This window comes from Camarhynchus parvulus, chromosome 17 (assembly GCF_901933205.1).
Source record: "Camarhynchus parvulus chromosome 17, STF_HiC, whole genome shotgun sequence".
Taxonomy (NCBI): domain Eukaryota; kingdom Metazoa; phylum Chordata; class Aves; order Passeriformes; family Thraupidae; genus Camarhynchus; species Camarhynchus parvulus.
The window spans coordinates 6228640-6251270 of NC_044587.1; the positions used below are offsets into that span (position 1 = coordinate 6228640).

A 22631-nucleotide genomic window follows, 5' to 3' on the forward strand; every position below is an offset into this window, starting at 1 on the left:
CAGCCAAGAGCCACCCAGCTCCTGGTGCTCTGTAGGGATGTGTAAGGGATGTGTAGGGATTTGTAGGAATGTGTAGGGGATGTGTAGGGGTGCAGGGGATGTGCAGTGGATGTGTAGGGATGTGCAGGGAGGGATGTGCAGGGGATGTGTAGGGAGGGTTATGCAGCGATGTGTAGGGATGTGCAGGGATGCTGCCGCTGCTGCCCGGCGGCTCTGCCCGGCCCGCCCAGCTCCTCCAGCACATCCCAGCCTTGCTTCCACGTGCCTTTGTGTTGATCAGAGCTGCGCTCTCCCCCAGCGCATTCCTGCCTCGCTCCACCACGCGTGAACCGGCGATCACCCACTTGCGCTCCGTGAATAATTAATATCTGTGTCACTGTGCTTCCTCCCCCGATCGCTCCTCCGGGGCCGGGGGGTTCCAAGGTCACCGCGGGTGGCGGTCCCGGCAGCCTGGGGGGCCCGGGTGTCATTGTCCTTGCGGCTGCTCCCCGCAGCTCCGTGCCCGGCAGAGCAGCGGCACAAAGGGAGCGGCACCGCTGGGGCCTGGAGCGGGGCCAGGCGGGCAGGGGATGCGGATGCAGGCGGCTGCCGAGGGGGTCGTGACACCCCCGGGCCTGCCCGACCCCTCCGGAGCGCTGCAGGGGCACGCAGGGAGCAGCGCTCCTCCCTCAGAGCCGCTTTGTGTCCCGCTGCCATTCACCGGCGCCTTGCTCGCTGTCTCCCAAAACTGAGGCCGGGGAGGATGGGGGGAAATTTCATTTTTTTAATAAAAATTTTGACCATAACGAAAAGTTAAAAGCTTTAAAAGCCTGTATTCTTACAAATGGAGCGCGCACACCCCACTAAGAAAGGCGGCCGTGGGTCCCCCGCCGCCGCTGACGGGGGCACGGCAGCTCCGGCCCGGTGCCCCTCACGCCCGCACAATGCCGCCCCCTCCCCGCCGCGCACCGCCCCTCGGCCCGCCCCCGCCCGCCGCTGATTGGCTGTGCCGCGCCGTCAGGTAGGGCGGGCGCGGCGCTGATTGGTCGCGGCGGCGCGGGGCGGGGCGGGCGCGGCGCTGTCAGCCGGGGCGCGGCGCGGCGGGAGCCGCCGGAGGGGCGCAGGGCGCGGGCGCGGCATGGCTGGCTGAGGCGGCGGGAGGAGCCGCCGCCGCCCGGCGCCGCTCCCGGCCGCGCTCGGTGCGTGTGCGAGCGCCCGCGTCAATGAGCGAGTGCATGGCGGAGCCCCGCGCCGCACCATGAGGCGCCGGCCGAGCACCGCGCTCGCCCTGCTGTGCCTCGCCGCCCTCCTGGCCGCCGCCACCGCCGCGCTGCCCGCCAGCGCCGCGCCGCCCGCCGAGCCCGGCAGCGGCAGCGGCGGCCCCGCCGAGAGCAGCCTGGGCACGGTGCCGCCCGCACGGCCCCGCGGCACCGCCGCGCCCGCACGGGGCAGCCGGCGCCGCCGCCGCCGCCGGAGGAGGAGGAGGAGGAGGAGGAGGCGGCGGTGGCGGAGGAGGAGGAAGAGGAGCAGCAGCAGCAGCAGGAGGAGGAGGAGGAGGAGGCTGCGGACAGCGGCCCCGCAGGTGAGCGGCTCCCGGGCCAGGCGGTGTCAGCGGGGCCACCGGCCGGGAGCGGGACGGGGCTGCGCCCCATCCTCCGCCGGGCGGACAAAGGCGCGGCCGGGGACGGGGCGGCGGCCGCCCGGGCCCCTCCGGCTGCGGCGACCCCCGTGCGGGGCGGGCGGGGGGAGCTCTGCGCTGTGGGACCCCCCGAGCATCGCCCGGCCCGGCCCGGCCTCCCCGCGGGGCCCCGTGCAGGGCTGTGCCGGCTCCGGGATGCGGTCTGCAGGGGCAGCTGTGCCCAGCCCGTGCCTTACCGGGGCTGTTACCGGGGCTTTTGGGGAGCAGCGGGGCAGGTGCTGCTCCAGGCTGCCCGGAGCATCCTTCAGGCAGTAGTCCCTGGCATGCACTGTGCTCCCGGTGGAGGAGATGCAGACAGGTCCTTCCCATCACCTTGCATCCAGGCAGTGGCCAACAGGGAGGATGCTGGACTCGGGCATCCCCCGATGGGATTTTGTAGGTCGAGTTGCTCCACAACCATCTAGCGTCCCTGGTGTCCTGCCTCGATGAGAGAGCAGGGTTAGTGATGACTTGGGGTCACCGGAGCCTGTGTTCTCGCCAGTGTCAGGAGGTGTATTTGCAGCTCAGCAGGTGCTGGGGTGCTCACATGGCATCTGATGGATGTGCATGGACAGAAACAAGTCCCAAATTTATCTCTGCTGGGAATGATGTGTCTCAGTGCAGCCTGTGTGAGGCCTCATCCTGCCCCTGTGGTGGTCGGGGCTTATACAGAGCTGAGGAAGGTGCTATGGCAACAGGAATACATGGAATTATCAGTGTAGGGTGTAAGGAGGAGAGAGGTGAAGGGTGGATGGGAGGGCTGTGCTCTCAGGTGAAGCTCCTGGGTATAGCATGCACTGACAGCGCTGGTCACTCGCTGGGAGGGGAAACACTGATGCTCTTCAAAGCTGAGACTTCAGTTTACCTATAGATTAAATAGGCAAAGCTGTGCTGGAGTCCAAGGATGGAGCTTTGTCCACTTATTTTACTGGAGAACTTGGCTTCACTCTGCAGTTCCAAAGCTTTATCTTCAGACACATGCAAATTCTATAGCACTGATTCTTTCCTGGTTTATATTTATTTTTTCCCTTTGCCTGGAAGATGTTTAGCTTAAGTACGTTGAGCTTCCTCTGATGTGAAAGGGATGCAGTCTGTTCTGGTAGTGTTAGCAGTCTGAACAAGAGGATTAATCAGCTTTTTCATTTGGTTAGAAATAAAATCGACTGAAGATCTGGAGTCGCTTGTTTTTCAGACTTTAATTTACTTTTTTCTGTTGACTTTTCTCTCTTTGCTTTTTCTGGAAGAAACAGAATGGCTTAAGATTGGGAATTGCTGATAAAGGCAGGATGAGTTGAGTGTTCTTAAAGCAAAGGCAGTTTCTTCTCTTGTGCCTGATCAGACAGAATGGACTAAGCAGCTCAGTGCAGCACAGTGAGATGCTCTGGATGCCAACCAGGGGATCCACAAACACATCCCAAGCTTCCTCCAGCACATTTCCCTCTCTGACCCCTGTGTTGTGTTTGTTTCCCTTGGTATCGATTAGTATCCATTGGATTTGGGTCTTCCACCCTGAGCTCCAATGGCTTCATCAAGAGCCTCCTGCTCCTGCAGGCAGTGACAAGTGCATAAGGTAGCTTTGGGATGCTCCCAGATTCCGTGGAGGATGCTTACATAACATCCTCTATGTCTTCTGCCACTGTCAGGGATGGAAGTCTGGGGAATTTTGTGTCTAATCCCTGCGCTCCCATGGGCTGCCCTCACCCCTGTGCCTCAGCTCTCACTTGGGAAAAGGGAGCATGGAGGATGAGCACTCCCCACCACCACCCCTGGCTGTGCTGAGTCTGTATTCTGGAGGCCAGCATCACCCTTTGAAGTTTTAACGTGCTAATTATTAATGGCTACAGCCACTTAATCACAAAATTGCTCTCTGGTGCCTTCGCACTGTGATGGTGATGGCCAGGGCAGGAGCACGTGGGCAGATTGTCTTCTCCTGGAGCCCAGGCTGTTAGTCCTGAGCGTGACAGGTTGAGATTAGCCCTGGCTGAGGGGAGAGTGCTGGTGTGCTCCAGGGCTGGTGGGTTTTAGGGCACCTGAGGGTGGTGAGGCAGCATCAGGAGGAGATGCTGGGCATCCCCTGTGTGATGGGGGAGCCTGGGCTGGTGTTAGGGGTGCAGGGTACAGCCGTGCTCTGTGTGGGAGCTGCTCTCCGTGGGTTGTGTGGGGTTTTCTGTGCTGCCCCATCTGCTGTGACTTGTGCAGAGGTTTGCTCTCAAAGGCTGTTAAGCACCAAAGCCACAGCAAAGCCAGTGGACATAATGGGCTTAGCTGAAACCCTCCCTTTGCTTTAACTCAAGCATGTTTTCAACATCACTTTTCCAACTCAGTAGGTAATTAATGCATTATGTGCTCTGTTGCATTAAACAAATGGGCCTTTTCTCATGCACATTATTAGAAAGGCTTCCCTTAATGTTCACAGCATTATCACTGATAAGAGCTTGGTGTGAGAGGCCTCAGGGCCAGTGGTGTTCAGAGCTACCAGGATTTAAATTCTGACTTTGGTGCATTTCTCATTCTGATTTAAGAAGCACTTCAGTTTTCCTCGAGCTGCCTGCTTGCTCTGTTCTTGTCCTCCTCCTTTTCCCAGTTTCATGATGTTTATTTTTCTTTCCAAGCCTGTGATCATGTTAAAATCCTGGATTTTGTTTCTAAGGGAAGTAAATTGCTAATCCTTATGTTTGTGGAGACAAGCTTAACATATCCCCCGCCTTATCACCAAAGCCTTCAGCACCCACCATAGAGACTCTGCCTCTTCCTTTTATCCCCAGCAGTCTCATTTTAAGCAGGAGCTGGAGCTTTCCTGGGGACTCTAGCTTGGGAATGGCTGCTGCTTGTGTGGATGCTTGTGCTGGAGCAGAGATGCAGCTGCTGTGGTCCTGGTTGGACTTTCCCTGCCTAGGGAACAAAAATCCTCAATTCCAGGTGGTTCTTAGGGCAGTGTTGGGTAACGTGGGTCTCTTTGAAGGACATTTTGTTCTGACTCTCTTCCAGCCCCGTGCACAGCAGGTGGGTGGGCTGAGAAACCCAAATATCCTTTGACAGCCTTGCTGTGCTGGGTCAGCAGGAGAGCTGCACTCAAACCCTGGGTATGGTGTCTTTACTTCTCTCCTCCCTGCTCTTTTGTCATGTCTCACCTGCCTTCCTGGGTCACCAGCTCTCAGGGGTGACTTTGGGTCTGACTCCTCACCTCTGCAGCACGCAGGAGGGGACAGTGAACGATTTCTGCTGCAGCCACAGGGCCAGAAATGCAGGTGGCTTGGAGCATTAACCACAGGAAGGTGACACATGAAATGTGTGAAAGCTGAGTCAGTGGCTGATGGGTCCCCAGCCACCAGCATGGGGCCACCTCGGGCTGGGGAGCTGCTGCTGATGGAGGAGGTGCAGCCAGAGCCCCTCAATGGGGGTGGCTGCAGCTTTGGGGGGGATTAGCTGATGGGTTTAGCTTGTGGAGAGGAGCCTGGCAAATCCCTGGGGGCGTTGGGATGACCTGGGTAATTGGCTGGGCACAGGGAAGGTGACAGGCTGAGGAGGGGACTGGTGAGTGCTGGCTTTGTCCAGCTGGAGAGGGGGAGGGTTTTGCTTTTGTGCATGAGGAGAAAGGTGTGTGCATCCCCTTCTGGCAGGAGGGGTGGTGAGGGCAGGTCTGGGGGGTCCCCACAGCACTTAGAGTGTTGTAGAGGAAAGGCTGGTCCAGGCCACAGAGCCATCAGCAGCCAGACCCTGCCACGAGGGTTTGGGAGCTCTCAAATCCTGCTAGGACAGAAACAGCCAAACTATTGAAGGTAGTTCCAGGATCTTGTGCCATCATCCCTTTTGCAGCTGTGGGTCACTCCTCCTCTTCTCTCATGCAGCCATTAGATCCTTTGGAAGAAATCTTCCCACCTGTGTATGGGTGCACCTGCCTGACTGCCCCTGCTCTGCCTCTGCCCCTGTGGGGGACAAGCAGGAGCAGCCAGGGGGGCTGAGCTGGAGCTTTCCTCCTGCTCATTACTTGGGAAGGCAGCTTAAGCCTTCCTTGTTTGAGGGCTCAGGATTGTGTTCCATGTGGTTACAGAGATAACTTGTGCTCAAGGTGCTAGCAGGATTTAAATTTATTTAAAGAAATGGAAATGAAGGCATGGATGTGAAAGCTGAGGGATAAGGAGGATGGTCTTGTTCCTCAGGATCAGCACGGGAGCAGCCAGGACAGAGAGTGCCTTTTTTCAATCAAATAATAAGTTTGTATCTTTGAGCTTTAAATAAAGACATGCTGCCCAGAACAGAAAATGTCACTCCCTTGCCTTCCTGCCTGCCTTCACGCTCCCATCTGAATCATTCTTGAATCAGATGCATCCAACTGTCCTGACTCAAGATTGAGATTCTGGGACTTAGCAATGCTCATAAAAATCAGGATATTTCTGGGAGGATCTGTAGAGCATTGAGGGTCTTGTTTGTTAGTTTCTGTCTGCTGGGATTTTGCTTTTTGTTTTTATTTTAAACAGTAGCTGAGATTCCGACATATCATCGCTGAGCTGCCACTTGGAAAATGGCCCCACCTGTGTGAGGTGATGTTATTTACCTGGCTGCTGTTGGCCATACCCAAACACCAGCCAGTGGGGAGGCAGAAGTGCTGGAGCACGGAAACAAGTGCTTTGTCTGAGGTGTGTGGTGGGAGATGTCCCAGTGCCTTTGCTCCAGGCCCTGCGAGGGTGGCTGGGACAGGTGGGACAGTGCTGGAGTGTCACCAAAAAAACTCTTGTGACACACACTGGGGTTTGCACAGGGTGCAAAGGTTGTGCCTGTCCAGACAGCTGGGATGGGCTTCCTGGTCAGTGCCTGGTTCTGCCTTTGGAGCACCTTCCTGGTGCTGCTGCCTGTTCCCCCCGAGGCCCCCTGACCTTGACCCTGTCTGGCTGTGCCACAGGGGACAGTGGTCAAGGAGTGATGGTGTCAAGGCCTACACTGATGTGTGACCCCCCATCCCCAAGGGGACTGTGGTCCTCGTGCCACTCCAGTGTGGCCCTGCAGGTGGCTGGGGTCCTGGGTATGCCCACCCGGGTGGCACTGATGGTGAGCATCGAGCCTGTGGCAGTGATGGTGAGCAGCGTGAGGACAGGGACATCCAGGACATGCCATGCCCCAGGGCTGTGGGCACAGGGGCACAGAACAAGCTGTTCCTGAGGAGCTGAGATCCTGGATGTGAAGTTCTGCTGAAGACTGAGGAAAGACTCCAGCGGGTTTTGACGAGAGCCCTATGAACAACCAGGGCTGAGGCTCTGTGAGCTGGTGACATTTGTGGAGCTCACAGCAGCTGACTGTCAGGGAGTTGCTGCCAATCTGAGGTGCTCACTGGTGCTTCCAAGAAGCAGCAGAGCCATCGTGGTGGTGTGATGCATCTGCCAGCTTTGGGAATAAAGCTGTGCCAAGGCCGGGTGCTGCAGGCTGGGATCCTTTTACAGCCGTCTGCCTGGAAGGGAAGGCTCCTTCTGCTTTACCTCTGACAAGCACCTAAAAAAATCAAACAAAGAAATGATGTTGAGGAGCTGGATTTTTGTACAGCACCTTGACTGCACCTGAGACTTCACTGAGCTCTTGCATGAGGATGGAGCAAGGGCTCAGATTTGCTTTAAAAGTCCTGGAAAGCTCCAGGCTCTGTTGCCCTGGCAGGTGCTGCATGTCTGAGCTCAACAGGGCTGCCTTGTGCAGTGAGGCATTGCTGGGTGGGAGTGGGCCCAGAGGGGCAGAGTCTGGCACTTCATAATTGGTTGGGGATATTAATATATTTTATGAGCTAAAGGCTAGATTGCAATCCAGCCATCTGCCCTGCCTTGGGGAGTCGTGTGTCTCCAGCACCCCAGGAGAACACAACCACTTGCAATTCAGTCTCATTAAACTGGCTAAAACCCAGATTTCTGGTTCACAGGAAATTATTTGCTTTTTTAAAAAATTATTTTGACTTTTGGGTTGTATCAGACTGAAGTGGAATGGTTGTTCTTGCTTTGCTTCTGCTCAAGCTTCCAGTGAGCTCAGTGAGTGTCCTGTGCCTTGAGGCTGCCCGGTAAGATTGTTTAGCCTGGGGCTAAATCCATCCCCAGTGAGGGGCTGGGGGCTGCTGGGTCCCTGCCAGGGGGAAATGCTCCCAAAATCACAGCAGGGCTTGTCTGGAAGGGTCTTTTATCGAATTAAAGCTTGTCAGTCTGGAAGCATTTCCAACAAGACATTCTAGACTAGGAATAATTGACCCTCATTTGTCTGGCACAACATTTCCCCCCTATTCAATAGGAAATTTCCCGGTGCTGGCTCCTGCAGCTGCCACTCCTGGAGGAGCAGGGCAGGCTGTCCCCTGTCCTGCCAGGGTCACTCAGTGCCCACAGCTCCCATCCCTGCACGGAGGGATGCAGGGAGAGCGGTGCAGCCCCTGCATCCCAGCTGCCTGCTGTCCTGCCAGCAGCTTGGCTGTCTGCTCTTGTTTTCTCTGCCCATTTAATAAAGGCAGGGAGCAGGGAGGGGGCTGCTCGATCTGCCTGCTTTGCCGGGATTTCTCCTGGCTGCCTGTGAAGAATGGACCCTCCCAGCACTGCCGGGGCTGACATTGCCTGCCGACCGATGGAGCTGCCCAGAGCAGCTCCTTTGTTGGAGGCTGAATTCCTCCTCTGCCTGCTGCTCATCTGGATCTTGCCATGCAAAATTCCTGTCCCTTGTGTCACCCAAGGTGCAGCAGGGTCGAGGTGCCATGCAGGCTGCCAGTCCCCGGGTTTGGCAGCAGTTCTGCTCCAGCCCTTCAGGGCTTTCCCCCCACCCCAACTCTGAAGAGATTTTGGAGGTCTCTGCTCCTCATTCACACACACAGGTCCTATTTCAGTGAATGAGGAGCTTCCCTGGAGCTGCATGAACTAATGCAAAGCCTTAGCTTGCTCTTGTGCTGCTTAAAGGAGGATTTTTCTTTTTTTTTTTTTTAATATATTTCTGAACACCTGCTGTATGAATTAAATTTGCCTTGTAAATGTAACCAATTCAGAGTCTGAGCATGAGCGATGGGTGTTTGCTTTTTGCCTGGAAAAAGAAAAAAGCAAAAAACCTTGAAGGTTTTTTTTTTTCTTCTGGCAACTTGGCTTTAAAGCAGAGAAGCCAAGGCACTTCTTTTTTAACCATTTTTAATTCAGTTGCCCCCTGTTCTTATAAATAAGCCCCCAGAAACATGACGAGGCAAGCATCCCTGCTATTTATAGCTCTGCTCCGCATGCCTGTTTTAAAAATCGGGCAGCTAAATGGCTCTGCAGCCTTTCAGCAAAAGGCCTAATGACACAGGCATTTTCTATGCATGGATGGGTGGGTGTTTAAAGGCTCTGGGTGCTGAGCCTTTCGCCCTGAGCAGGCAGCATGGTTTTTGCAGCAGGGAGTTTTTTCCTGGGCACTGCCCCATCCTGGAGAAGGGGCTCTGGTGGGCTGCACCCCATGGCTCACCCCTGCTCCAGCCACTGGGGATGCTCCCAGCAGGGTCAGTGCTCCCACCTGCCCCCTTGGGGTTACCTCTAGACGAGATATATTGATATTCCCCAAGTTGTTTGGGTATTTTTTAAATAATAAATTGAGACTGCATTGACCTTACATTCTTTTTTTTTTTTTCCTCCTTTGTGGCATCACCGCCCTCTAATGACGAGGCTGCTGGTAACCTTTACCCGTTTAACTGGTCATGCCACTTCTCAGATGAATCTGCTTTATTCCTGGCAAATTATGCAGCCACAGTTTTCAGGCAGCTTTACTCTATTTTGACTGACTGGCTGACTATATTAACTGATAGTGCTGCTTGGGCTGCTTTGATCCTGTATTATTTATGGAAATGATGGCACATAACTCTGTGTAGCTGATTAATGCTGCGTGTATTTTTAATACGCTGGTTCTCCTGTTTGATCTGTGCTAAATGATTATTCTCTGATGTGTTCCTGGGTTCATTTTGGCTCTTTATGAAAAGGAGATTGAAATGGACTGTTTGTTTTGTTGCCTTTTTTTTTTTCTCCCAGTGGTCTCATCGTGGGCTGCTTTTTCAGCTTTCACAGGTCGTTTTCCCCAGCAGGGCTCTGCCCGCCACATGGAGCACTTACACTTTATTGCTATTAATTTGAGCACTTTGTTGGTGACATTACTCTAAATTCATCCCTGCGTGCACAGTTGTGGGAAATTTTGAGAAGGTGGAAAAACAACCTTTTAGGTGATGCTCAATCCTTCTGTGCCGTTGCTGAATGAGGCTGTGACTGTCAGTGAATGGGACTCAGGTCCAGCAACACCTGAGTGAGAAGAAAACCACTCTAAAATGTCAGGGACGTAATTAATATTTTCTGTGCCCTGTCACAGGATGGCTGGGACTGGTTGATATTAAGAAGATGGCTTTAATTGCCAGGGATGTGTGTGCTCAACCCACAGCTTCCTCCCCTGCAGTGTGAGATGTGGTCGTGGCTGGGGAGGGATCTGTGGGCAAAGCTGCTGTTCCATCCCAGCAAATACCCCCTGGCATGTGCAGTGCAGCGCTGCTGACGTGCAGGAGGGAGGCTCGTGTCCTTCATGCCTCCTCCAAAATCCACCCCCAGCACTGGATGTGGCTCATGGGGTGCAAACCAGGAGCTTGTTCCATCTGTGAGCTGGAGGATCAGCATTTCCCCTTCCCAGGGGCCTGGTAGAAGGGAAGGAAGTTGATGATTTTTTAAATATATATATTTTTTCTCCTTTCTTTTGTAATAACTGCTCATTTTCATGGCACAGGCAGGAGTTGTCTCCAAAGCCCTGCCCTTACCCTGCACATGGTCACATCTACCTTCTCCCTGGGCACGCTGTGTTCCAGCAATAACAGGTTTGTGAGGATGCTTTCATGAGCAATGCTGTAAAGGTGCAAAAGCAATGCTCAAAACCTTCAAATGAAAGCTTTTCTTCCCTTCCTCTGAACAGTCCTTTTTGTCAAAATCAGCAAAACATATATCTTTCTGCAAAAGATCCCTTTTCCTTTAATGGGCTTTTCCATTGAAAACAGTTTGAACTTGATGTTCTGTTCCTTCCCTCCAAATTTTTCAAAGCTCCTTGGGCTTTGAAAACTTCAATGATTCCATTTTTGTTCCCTCTATTTAAAAAATGTATAGGTATATGTATATATTATATATATTTTTTTCTGCTAGCTAAAGGTTTTATCTTTTATCCCTAAGCAAACATGATAGACTGGGTTTTAGGGTGTTCTTTCTCTGCCCCAAAATAGACATGCTCATTTGAGCAGTTATTTGGGGAAAAAAAACCCCAGGATGAATGCAACATGTTGGGCTCTGAGGGAGCAGGCAGGATTTGGGAATTTTTTTCCCTACAAACCCAGCTGCCTTCCCAAAACACATCTCGATGGCAGATGGGTGAATAATGGGGCAGAGGCACCCACACCTTCACCGTGCCACAGGTTTGGAGCATTCCTGGCTGGGGAAGGGACAGGGAGCTTGCACAATGCCCCAGCTGGCAGTGCCTGGGGGGCAGGAGGAGGGGTTGCCATGCACCCCTTCCCACCCCAAACTGCAGCCTGGCCTCTGGGGAGCTGGGCTGGGTGCAGTGGGAACCCCAGCAGAGCCCAGGGAGGATGTGCTCCAGTGGTTTTCCAGGCTGGAAGGGGGTTGGAGTTGAAGTGGAGCACACTGACCTGTTGGCTGGGTGTTTGCTCACTTGCTGCCAGCACAGGTGATGCTTTGCTGGAGCCTCCCCAGCTTTGTGCCCTGCCCTTCCCTGCCATGGCCAGTGGGTTTTTTCCCAGTCCCAATACTTGAGGAAGGATCTGAGGGGAATTTGCCATGTTTTCCAGCTCCCCACCTCACTTGGATGCTCCGGCACTCCCCTCCCTGTGAACATCCATGTCACACTGAGATCTGCCCTGTGGGGTTTTCCAGCAGGGTAAATCTCACTGTGACATGGATGTTCACAAGGAGGAGAGTTCCCAGACAGGGCTGGGGATGCCCAGTTTGTGTCTGGGGAGCTGCTGGGCTGTGTGGCATCCCCTGGGCCACAGGGCCAGCTGGCACAGGGAGCAGATGGGGAGGTGGAGCTGGGTGCTGGGCCAGGTTTCAGGCTATGATAAAGCAAAGTGACGTAGAAAACTAAATAGCTGTTATTGGAGAAAGGCAAACAGAGCCTTCACCTGCCTCCAGCCTTGCTGCCTTCAAGGGCAGGCTGCACACCAGGCATGGAGCTCCCTGCAAGAGATGTTCTCATCTTAATGTGCTTGCTTTGTCTTGGCTGTGTTGTTGAGAAATCCAAGTTTGACTCCAGATAATGAATGACAAACATTTATCTGGTCTGAACTGTTTTATTCTGAGCGTTTTCTTCCTCCTGGAAGTTCACAGTGAGTTGGTGACAGCGTGCTCTTTGACGTGGATTAGTGCTGACACTGGCAGTTGGATCTTCCCATCCTTTTCACATCTTGGTTGTTCCTTTTCAAGGGAGGCTTTTTGTACATGTCTAATCCATTTAAAATGAAAGATAAACAACAAATGGACCAGTCTCTGAAGGGACAGTCAGTTACAGGGGTGGTACTGATTTCCCTGCAGAAGGCAGTGAGCTCATGGGATGGATGGAATGACAGGAGAGAGCCTTCCCCCAGCACCTCAGTTTGGTGTCAGGGGATTTTTGGTTTACAGACCCCTTAAAAGCTTTCCAGGAGATGTGTGGATGGTGAGTTCAAATTCAGGGACTGGAGAATTGATGCTCCCCTCTCTCTGCTTCACCACCCATGGTTTTGTGATCCCTCTGAGAGGATTCCCTGCATCCACTCTCAGGAATGTACATGAGCTTTGTACATGAACTTTGCCTCAGAGGTGGCATCTCTCCCACCTGTATATCTGTAATTCCAGGTGATACATTTATATTTTCAGTGGGTGCAGTATTGGCCCTGTCAAAGCAGAGTCTCAGGGCTGTGTCAGGCACTGGCAGCTCCCTGGTTCAGTAGGATTTTGGATGCCTCTTTGCAGGTGGGGCTCAGATCCTTCTTTCACCTTGTTTCTTTCTGACAGCAGAGCTGAGTGGAAGAGGAGGCACTGCTCCTCCTCCTGCAATGCCAAAACAGTCATTATGAAGCCCTCAAAAATGAGGAAATGGTCAAGATAGAAATGTCAACAAACCTCTCCTAGCTGACCCATTGGCTGCAGAGGAAGCTCTGTGGTTTTGAGCATTTCTTTGGCTCAAAGATCAGGCTTGGTTTTGCCAGCCCCAGACTGAGTGTGCTGCTGTTGCTGAGGGTAATTCCCCTTTGGTGATGCTGGAGGGCTCAGCTCTGGCTCTGTAAATCACACTTTGCTTTCAGCATCTTGGCTCAGGCTTGGTCTCAGCTCAGTGCCTGAGCTGTGGGTGAGGTGGGGAGTGCTGCACAGGGAGCCTGAAACCCTTGTGCCTGGCTGCCTCCATCCTTCCCATCACACTTTTAAAGGTTTTGCCTATTTACAGAGGATTTGGGTGTTCTGTGGGACAGAGCTGTTGTCTGTTGTACTTCCCTGAATGACCTGGTATTTATTGTAGAGGTTTCAGAGAATTGGCTTAGGCTTTAAGTTACTGTTTGTTTGTGGTTGCTGAACTTGTGCTGTTTAATGGAAACATTTCCCTTTGGTAGGAGAGCTATTGCTGGAAATAAGTACAGGTAATAAATACCTCATGGCCAAGGCAGAAGCTGGGACAGGATGGAGCTGCAGTGTCCATCCACAGTGACCCAGGAGAGGGGAAAGAAAAGCTGATGTTCAGCCCTGAGTGGAGTCATCCATGTGCTGCCGGGCTTGGGGCTCCAAGCAGAGGTGAGGGGGAGGCAGGGGCTGGCAGGTGGGCTCTGCCCCTCTCTCTGTGCAGGGGGAATTATGCTCTTTAAATTCATGCCATGGCTGCAGGAAGTTCTGCAGTACAGCTGAGCTGCACCATGCTGGCTGCTCCCCTCAGCAGATGATACTGGATCTGCTGCAGTCCCCTGTTTCCAGTGATAAGTGATGACTTTCTCCATCCAGGTGTCTTTTTCCATGACGTGTCCTGACCCATATCAGTTCCCTCTTTGAAAGCTTGGCTTCTCCTCCATGGATTTGCCAGCAAATTTTGTCTGGCTGCATTATCTACGACCCAGTTTGGCAGGTGCTGGCTGAGAACAAAGGTGTGAAACAAGTTCTGAATGTGGGAATTTAAGTCACTCGCTGTGAGCTCGAGGCAAAGACATCACTGTGCAAAGTACAGCAGGGCAAGTGCAAGGCTGCATTATAAAATAAGGGAATAAAATGTAAGGAACAGGAAACTTCCCAGCTCAGATGACATTTTCCTTGCTCTGTCCCAGCAGCTCTCCCTGCTTGCAGCACGTTGTAACTTACAACTCCTTGTCTGGCAGGAGTTGTGGTAACTCCAAACCAGCCCATAGCACTATGTCATCATAACCTTGAAACAGGACCCAAATGGCAAAACCTGCCCCAAACCAGTTGTGATTACTCATGCTCTGTGCTATCCCTTTCCCCGCTGGGCTTTCTGCTATGGTAATTCCACTTACTAAGCAAGGAGACAAAACACCTTTATTAAACTTGGAACCAAGCTTGGGAGCAGAGAGAGGAGCAGGACTCGCTGGCTGCAATCTGTCAAAGAGTTTTCTTCTCTTGTCTCCCTTCCTCTGCATGGCCTTTAAAGTGAGGGAGAGAGGAACAAAGATACTTTGCTGTTTGTGATGAATAAAAGTCTGCATTTAAATATGTTTGTTTAGAGTAGAGAAGAATTAGGGATTTGTATTGGGAATGAATCCTGGGATTTGTTGGGGCTTTGCTTCTTCTCCAAGCTTGAAAATGCAAAGAGCTGAGACAAACTGGGGTCATAGCTCAGGCTCTGGAAAGCTTCTTTTTATTAACACTTTCAGTTAGTGTTTATTAACACTGTGGATAAAAGGTGCCTTTGTTAACGGGTCTGTCCCTTTGCTGCTTGGCTGGAGGAGCTGAATCTTGAAAGGAACTGCCCTGGGCACCTGCTGGAGCTACTGATGAAAGTTTTCATTCCAGATTTTCACCACAGGCTTAGAGATAAAATAGCCTGACACACTCCAAAGCAAGTCTTCCTTCTCTTTCTCATTAAAAAAAAAAGGTTAAAAAAAGTTGTAAAAATGCCTCTTGCTGTCTGTGTGCCACGCCATGAACGATGGGCCCCTTCCCTGTGTGGAGGGCATTTCATCTCACAGCAGTGTGACCCCCTCCTTGCTCCACCTTCTACCTCTTGTGGGTGTCCAGATGCCCTTGGAGTGCATCTCCTGGCCTGGGGAATGATTAGAGCATTTAAAAATCACTCCTGCATGCTTGGAGAGAACCCTGGGCATGATGCTTGTGCTGTCCCTAAGGTGAAGACCATTCCCAGGGCGGGGTGGGGGCTGTGGCAGCCATCCAGGAGCAGCTCCTGCTTCCAGGAGATGCAGAGCACTCCTCTGCTGGGGGAGGATGCACTTCCAAGCATTTTTATACTGATTTATGGGTTGTGCTGTTGCTGTTGGCATCTCCTTTTGTTCTGTCTTCCCTCCCAGTGTAAGAGTGCTGTAAATGAGGGAGGAAGGAAGGGTAACTTCTGACCACATTCATCCCAGGCTGGGCTGAGCTCTGCCCAAAGTCCGTGAGGCAAAGCTGCAGCTCCCTCCATACACCAGTGAGGAGCTGGTTGCACCATGGTTGCACCTGGTGTAAAGAAATGGAGCTATGACTTCACAACAAAAAAAGCACTGCGTTTTGCAGTGAGATCAGCCATGTGTGAGTGTTTGCCAGCTCCCTGGGAACCTCCCAAGAGACCCCAGCCCTGCAGCTTGTACATGGTGTACCTGCATGGGGGCGGGAGGCTGTCACTGTCCTCAGCACTCCCCTCCTTCAGCAGCTGATGGCACTGCAGCAGATGTGTTACCACCTACTCTGGGATTTCTGTACTCAGCAGAAAATGGCTTTCCAGCAGCCTGGACTCAGCCATTCCCTTTTTTTCCTCCCAGGCAATGTGAGCCATGGCTGGGGATGACAACCCCTGCTCAGCAGCACCCACGGGGCTCTTGGGTTGGGTGCTCTGTGGGTGCTCAGCCCCAGGCTGGCTCTGGAAGGAGGAGCTTGGAGGTCACATCCATTCCTGCCAAAGCTCAGGGAGCATCAGGAGTTGGTTGCAGTGACTTGGGAGAGGAGGCTCTGTTGCGTCTGCAGGCAAGGTCTGGAGGGGAGAAGGCTCTGGGAGGCTGCATGCCTTGCAGCAATGGGTTTTGGTTTGAAGTAGCTTTATGGTGTCAGGTAAGTGTGCAGGCAGGAGGCAGCTCCTGCCTCTGGGCAGATCCATCCCTTGCAGGCTGGACAGAGTCCCTGCTCTGCTGCATCCCTGGCAGTGTGGGGTGGCTGTGCTGCTGCTCCTGCCCCTGCCTGGCATCTGCCAGCAGCACCAGCAGCTGAAAGTTTTGCTTCTCAGCAAAGCCAGCTGTTACTCTAACGAAAGGTTTGACCCTGTTCTCACTGGTCTTGCCCAGAGGAGTCTCTGGGGACCCTGCTGGGAAGGGTAGGATGTGATCAAGGGGTGTTACCCGAGCTCATCTCTGTTCTCTCGCTGGTTATTCACACAGCACAACTTTACAGCCCAAACACAAACACTTGGAAGGATGGTTCCTGCTCAGGGTTTTCTCTGAAGAGCCTCAAATCTCCCATAAATTAACGTGTTCATTCATTAGTTGCAACTCCCCGAAGCACCGAGCAAAGTTTGTGAGTTTAATTACTTTTTGCAGGAATCGGAGCACGCAGAGCCTTCAGCAGATGATTATAGTTCATATTATTCATGCAGCTCTTCATAATCCCTTGCTCTGCTGGGCCGTGGTCAATAGAGACTAAAATTGGAATCTGCTCATAAATTCCCATCCCCATCCCGTGTGAGGTGTCTTGATCATCCAGTGAAAGCGTTTTGCTGACAAAACAATTCAGTTTCCTGAGAGGTGCCACGCAAGTGTATCTGTCAGGAGGGAATGGGCTGCCAGGGTTCTGTGTGCTGTGGGGAGGTGTTTGCCAAAGTCAGTTTTCACCCTGTTTATCTCTAAACCCGGCGTTGGGCTGGCTGGGTCTCACACTGGGTGGTAAAAAATACAGAGATTTTCAAACAGAAACATGGAATATTTATATGGTTGCAGACGTTTGTGGAAATATTAGCGGGGAAAATTTAAGCAACTAAAGTAGAACGCCAACAAAACTATTTTTAAATTAATTAAAAGGCTTGGATTCATTTTAATTTTTTTTAAACTGTGGAGGTTTTAATCCTCAAGTATGTATTTGGTCTGTTTGAAGTTACTGAATTTCTTGTATCATAAACATTTTAGGGCCACATTCCTCTTTGTGCACGGTCTGCTTCGTAAGAGACCCCGGAGGGTTTGTCTGCCTGTGGAAACTTATTGTTCTATAGGAATGAATAATTCCTCAGCTGCAGCTGTGTAATCCCCCCTGCACAGCTTTCCTGCCCTATTACCTGGATCTTAATGACTCCAGGACCCCTCCTGCTTCTCCTGACATCTCCTTGTCCCATCCATGGGAGCTCCTCCTTGTGCTCCAGCAGACCTGTGAGCTGGGGATCTCCCAGTGCTGGAGGAATACTGAGTTAATCAGAATCCATATTTTTCTTTTTTTTTTTCCCCTGATGTTTACAGGGTTTTATCCTTTAGTCTCCCAAGACAGCTTTACACCCGTGAGTCTGGCTTTTGATGCAGTTTTACTGGGGAACGAGCAGGTTCAAAGCTCTCTGCGCAGGTTGCTGACTTGTTTAGCATCAAAAAGGAGGAAAAAGCAACAAAATTGCTCCGTGTGGAGGAGCTTTCAGGAACTGCTCAGAAACCTCATGCCTGCAGGTTGCGTTGCAGGTGCAGGGAAGGAATAGAAATAGGCAGTCCCAGGGAGTGAGCAGCCTCTGCCTTTGGGGAGGGTCTCAGGGTCATGGCTGGGGGGGCAGGAGGGCTGTGAGCTCTGGTGGGGAATGATCTCCATCCCTTTGGAAAGGCAGGGGCTGACACAGGTGAGGCTGAGCTGGAGTGTGGCTGAAGCCCCAAACCTGTCTGCTCCAGGCTGATAAAAAGTGCTTGTGCATCTGCTGGCGACCCCAAAGTTGGGACCTTGGCTTTGTGCTGCTTTCCAAGTGATAAGTGAGAGATTTAATCTGATAAAATATTCCTCAACAGATGTGCTTAATCTTCTAATGATGTTACAAGTGATGTATATGAATTGAGAAATTGTTGTCTTTTCCCCCTTGTTGACCTGTAAAAGCCTTTTATGGAACAACACAAGTGACTCTAACACTCTTAACAGCATTAATGTGAACAAAGTTCTCTTCACCATCAGCGCCTGACTCTGCAGAGCCTGGAGCTTGATGGAGGCTGTGAGTGCCCAGAATGTGGCACTCAGTAACAAAGTGAGTGCAGAATAACAGAAAATGTGTATATAATTTTTTGGGGGGATAGGCAGAGATACTGTTCTTACCTCTTTGGCTTTGCATTGTAGCCTGAAGTGAGAGTAAATTACAGGTCTGAGCACTTCAGTGCACCTTCATGATGCAAGAGTTGACTCTTATTTTGTGCTGAGTGCTGTCTGGATGGGAATGAGTCCTGGGACTTGGCAGAACTCCTCCTCTCTTTGGGAAGCTGCAGTGCTGCAGCTCCTCTCTGGCCTGTTCTTTCAGGAGCTCTTAGCCCATGGCAGGTGTTCCCCAGCTCCCTGGGGGAGAGCTCAGCCAGGCTGTGCCCTCTCAGATCTGCTGCAGCTGTGGGGAAAGGTTGGAAGCCAAAGCATCCTTGCACTGGGATAACAACTCCTGCACTCAGAGCATCAGTAGCATCCAAGTGAGGAGGGATGGAGCTGAACCCAGATTCCAGTCCAGGGCTGGACTGGACCACTCTGACATTGTGCATCAGAGCCATGGAAGAGATGGGCTGGAGCTCAGGGAATTGTTTTACAAGGGCTGGGTAGGATGGGACCTTCCCTTTAACAACTGGCTCATGCCTATTGTCACCATCCCACTGTCCTCACCTTCATCCCATTGTGGGGGAGGTTTGACACATCAGTGCATTGTACTGAGGGGATGAAATGTCTTCTCAGGGGGAAGGGAAAGAGCCTCTTGAGAGGCAAGGGGAAAGACAGAGCAGTGGTGCAGCACAGCTGTGCCTTTGGCTGTAATGAGGAGAAATTCCCAGTGCAAAGAGCAGTGTCTGACTCTTTAAGAGGGATTTGTGTGTTTGGGGGAAGAACTGGAGCAGTGCAAACAAGGAGAAAATAGAACTGCCAGGCTGGCTCAGAGCAAAGCTTCACCCACCCAGGAAGGGCCAGAAGAAGATGCCAAGAGGACAGGGCATGATCCTGACTTTTCTGGACAGAGTTCCAGGCCTTTCCCATCAGGATGCTTCTTCCAGATCCCTGTGTTTAACAGCCACCAGTGGACCTGTCCTCTGTGAGCTTTTCCAGTCCTGCTTTGAAGCCACAGGTATTTCTGGCAGCCAGAACATCCCCTGACAATGAGTTCCACAATTTAATTACAAGGGGAAAGGAAATAACTTTGGATAGATTTTTAAACCTGCTGCCTGATCCCTTTATTCCTGTCTTGTCAGGAGTGGTGCCTCCAGAGGGATTGAGAAGGGGAAATGGAAGAGAAGGTAGGGCTTGCATTTGGAAATGAAGTCTGGGGAAGAGGGAAAACTGCTAAATTAATATAAAAACAAAGCCTTTCCAGGGATGGAATGCTGTTGTGGGCAGTGGTTTAAATCCTTTGGGATATCTGGGGAGTATTTGGGGGGTGAGGTTCTTGCTGGGCTGTGTTGGCTTCAGAGCTGCAGGTGCCAAACTGGGGCTGCATCTCTGGCTCCCAAAAATCCAACAGTACCTCCAAGTTAGAAATTAATTTGGTTTTCTTCCCGTCATCTAGTCTGGAGAACAGAAAATGTCTGTCTCCTTGGGGATGCTTTTGCAGCAGGACAATAAATAGCATCTGTGGGCCTCCACAGCTTGCTCTTACAGCTGCATGTTCTTATAATGAAAAATGTGCTCCTTGGGTTTTCCAGGCTGGCTCCCAGGGAGCAGGTGAGTTCATTCAGGATCTGCACTGGTTCAGGATGTCCCCAGCTAATGTGGTTTCACAGAGACCTTCGTGCCTTTCACAGTGCTGGCTTCTTTACCCTTTGTAAATATTTCACCTGTTTTCTAAATTATTCATTCATTAAGTGGCTTGGAAAGGAGGAGGAATCATGCTTATGAAATGTGTGAAAACTTAAAACACTGCAAAGCTGAAAGGATGTGAAAGAAGTAATTTGAGGAAGGATTTTTTCATCAGAACAAGCCCTGTTTAAGTGTTAGGAGGGGATGGGAGATGAAGGGATGTGGGATGATGATGGATCTGGCACAGGCTGGGATGTTGCTGGGATTTGCAGAGTTGGGGTTTGCATTGGAATGGGATTTGGAGGCTGAGATCTTTATTAGGGGTGGACAGGGCAGGTGGCACAGAGTTTGAGGTGGCCACACTGATGGGTCACAGGGCACCCTCAGACCTGGAGGTTCTTGGTTGTGTCAGTGCATTTACAGCCATGCTATGGACCCAGTACAACATAAAACATCTATTCTCCAGTTTATTGCTAACTTATGGCTTTTGCATACTAAAAATTAATTGATTTTCGGTTGGGGCTAACTGAAATTGGATGTTAAATCTTTCTCCACACAGCAGTGTGCCCCTTGCTTCCCAAATGAGGAACCTTTCCTTCCACTCCACCTTCTTCCAAGCAACAACCAGTGAAGGTGAAATATTGTTCCTGAATGGAGAGGTGTTGGGTTTTTTTGTTTGAAGGGTAAGATGGCAATGGCACACATTTTTATGGTGCCTCTATTCTTGAACCTCAAAACATCCTTTGCTGTTAATGAATTTAAGCCTGTCAGTCCCCTCACGAGCAGAGGTGGTGGGTTTTGTCTGTGATGACCACGTGCTCTGAGCTGTAGTGTGGTGCTTTGTGGGGAAGGAAGGGAACCTTGGTGGTTTAGCAATGGGGAACAGGCAGAGACGATCAGGGCTGGGAGGCCCTGGGGGGCAGGGGAACACCCTGAGATGGGGAAACTGAGGCAGAGCAAGGATGAGTCAGGATAGCAAACTGAGAAGAGTCAGAGCTTGGACCAGTGCCTCATCCCTGAGAGGTCTTTGCCCTTGGCTCCCTTGCTGGTGATGTTATCCCAGCCTCAACACAACCCTCCAGCCATGACTGTGCAGTCTGGAGTGGGACATCCTGGGGCTCATCCACTCTCTTCATTCCTTTGCCTTCACAAAAGCTCTCAGTGAGGTATTTTTGAAGGTTATCTTCAAAAGCAAAACACCAGCCTGAGAAAACTGAATAAAGGCTCCTAAAACCCAGGCTCTGGCCAGAAGCCAGGACAGTGTTCCCTGATTTTCCTCTGTAGTGCTCATCCTCTTTGCTGTGTTCCCAGAGCCCAGGGCAGATGTTTGTTATCAGTTCCTGTTCTGGCTCAGGACCGTTCTCACCTTCTGCCACCTGGCTGCTGTGGGGACAGCAAAGTGTCCTTTAAATCAGCCCTCAGGTTTTCATAGCCTGCTGCATCCTTGTGCAGCCCTTGTCCTTGGTGGAGTTCAGATTCCAGTGCTGCTGTCTGAATCTCCTCCGCTGCCCACCCCACACAGCTCTGCGGTGTTTTGGGGCTGCATCCACGTGTGAGCAGGGCTGGATGCATTTGGGGTGGGCAGGGACCATGTGGGGTGCTGCTCCCCTACCTGGGACCACCATCTTCAAGGGTCAATTCCTTGAAGACCCCACCTACCCCATGACCCCCAAAGATTTCTGGAGTCATGGGGGTAGGTAGGGTCTTCAAGGAATCAACCCTTTTGGGAGACAACTTCTGGATCTGTTGAGTTGTGCCTTAGCACACACTTGGGGTGATTTCACAGCAGACAGGCTCAGCTGCTCTCCCCATCACTAGCAGAACCAGGCTTCACCAAGCAAAAAGTGTTTTACCAGTGTCATTTTGGATTATTGCAGCATTTCTCACTCTCCTGAGGCGCTGCCATTGCAGTGGTGTCTGTGTTGCTGTTGAATTTGGCAGCTCAGGCAGAGCCTGACCTGAACTGGGGCAGTTTTGGTGGGCAGGAGCGTTGGATGGAAAACAGTGGATGCTACAAAGTCAGGTTCAGGTTCACAGTGCTGCCATCCTGCTGGAGCATAAGTGATGGGGCAGAGCTCCATGGTGCTGATGGGGACCATCCTGAAGCACTGCCCTGTCCATCCAGCCATCCATCTGGAGTGTCAGGATGGTGGCTCTGGCTTTGATGGAGCACAGGGGTGGTCTCCACATGGAGCTGCTCATCCCCCTGTGTGGAACCTGCCCTGTCAGTGCCTCCCATGCTATTAGAATGGACACAATGCTCATTTTCTTCCCTTGATCAAGTCTGGCAGGTCCAATGGTGCCACAGGTTGAGTTCTGAAAGGGAAATTTGTTTTGATGCATGTTTGACAAACTCCAGAGTGCTTTTGCTCAGGTTTTTGTGGTTTCTGCTCTGGTGGGAGAGAGAAACCCAAGTGCCCAAATCGATATGGTTCTGCTTGGATAATTGAGCTGGGAATTTAGTTCATTATGTGAAATGGCTGTTGAAGTGGATAATTGGATCTTGAGGTGTTTGTCCTATCTGATAGTTTGGATTGAAGAAAATTTAGGTGCAATTTCACAGGTGTATAGGCACAACATGGCTTGTGTGGGGATCCTATGGTGGAGTAATAAAGCTAAATAACTCACATTTCTTTGTGTGCTAGAAGAGCATGGATGAAAAGGAAAAGAGCTTTAAGTCAAGTTTTCTTGGGATGGGGACCTGGCCTCTCCACTCCCCCTAAAGTGCCCTGAATACTGGCTCTTCTCAGGAAATAACAAACACCAGCAGTTGTGTAAAGCCCCTGATGCTTTATGCACTATTTCTGCAAATAATCCTTGTTTATAATTCAGTCTTGCCAGAAGAAGACTTT

General features: G+C 51.7%; 1 protein-coding gene across 1 annotated transcript in view; it reads left to right on the forward strand.

Moving 5' to 3' along the window:
* Positions 1-1237: 1237 nt before the first annotated feature.
* MEGF9 (multiple EGF like domains 9) overlaps positions 1238-22631 on the forward strand; it is a 44837-nt gene continuing 23443 nt past the window's right edge. Inside the window, exons 1-2 of the mRNA XM_030961749.1 lie at positions 1238-1315; positions 1375-1561. Coding sequence (XP_030817609.1) covers positions 1238-1315; positions 1375-1561 — 265 coding nt within the window. The remainder of the gene's footprint in view (positions 1316-1374; positions 1562-22631) is intronic.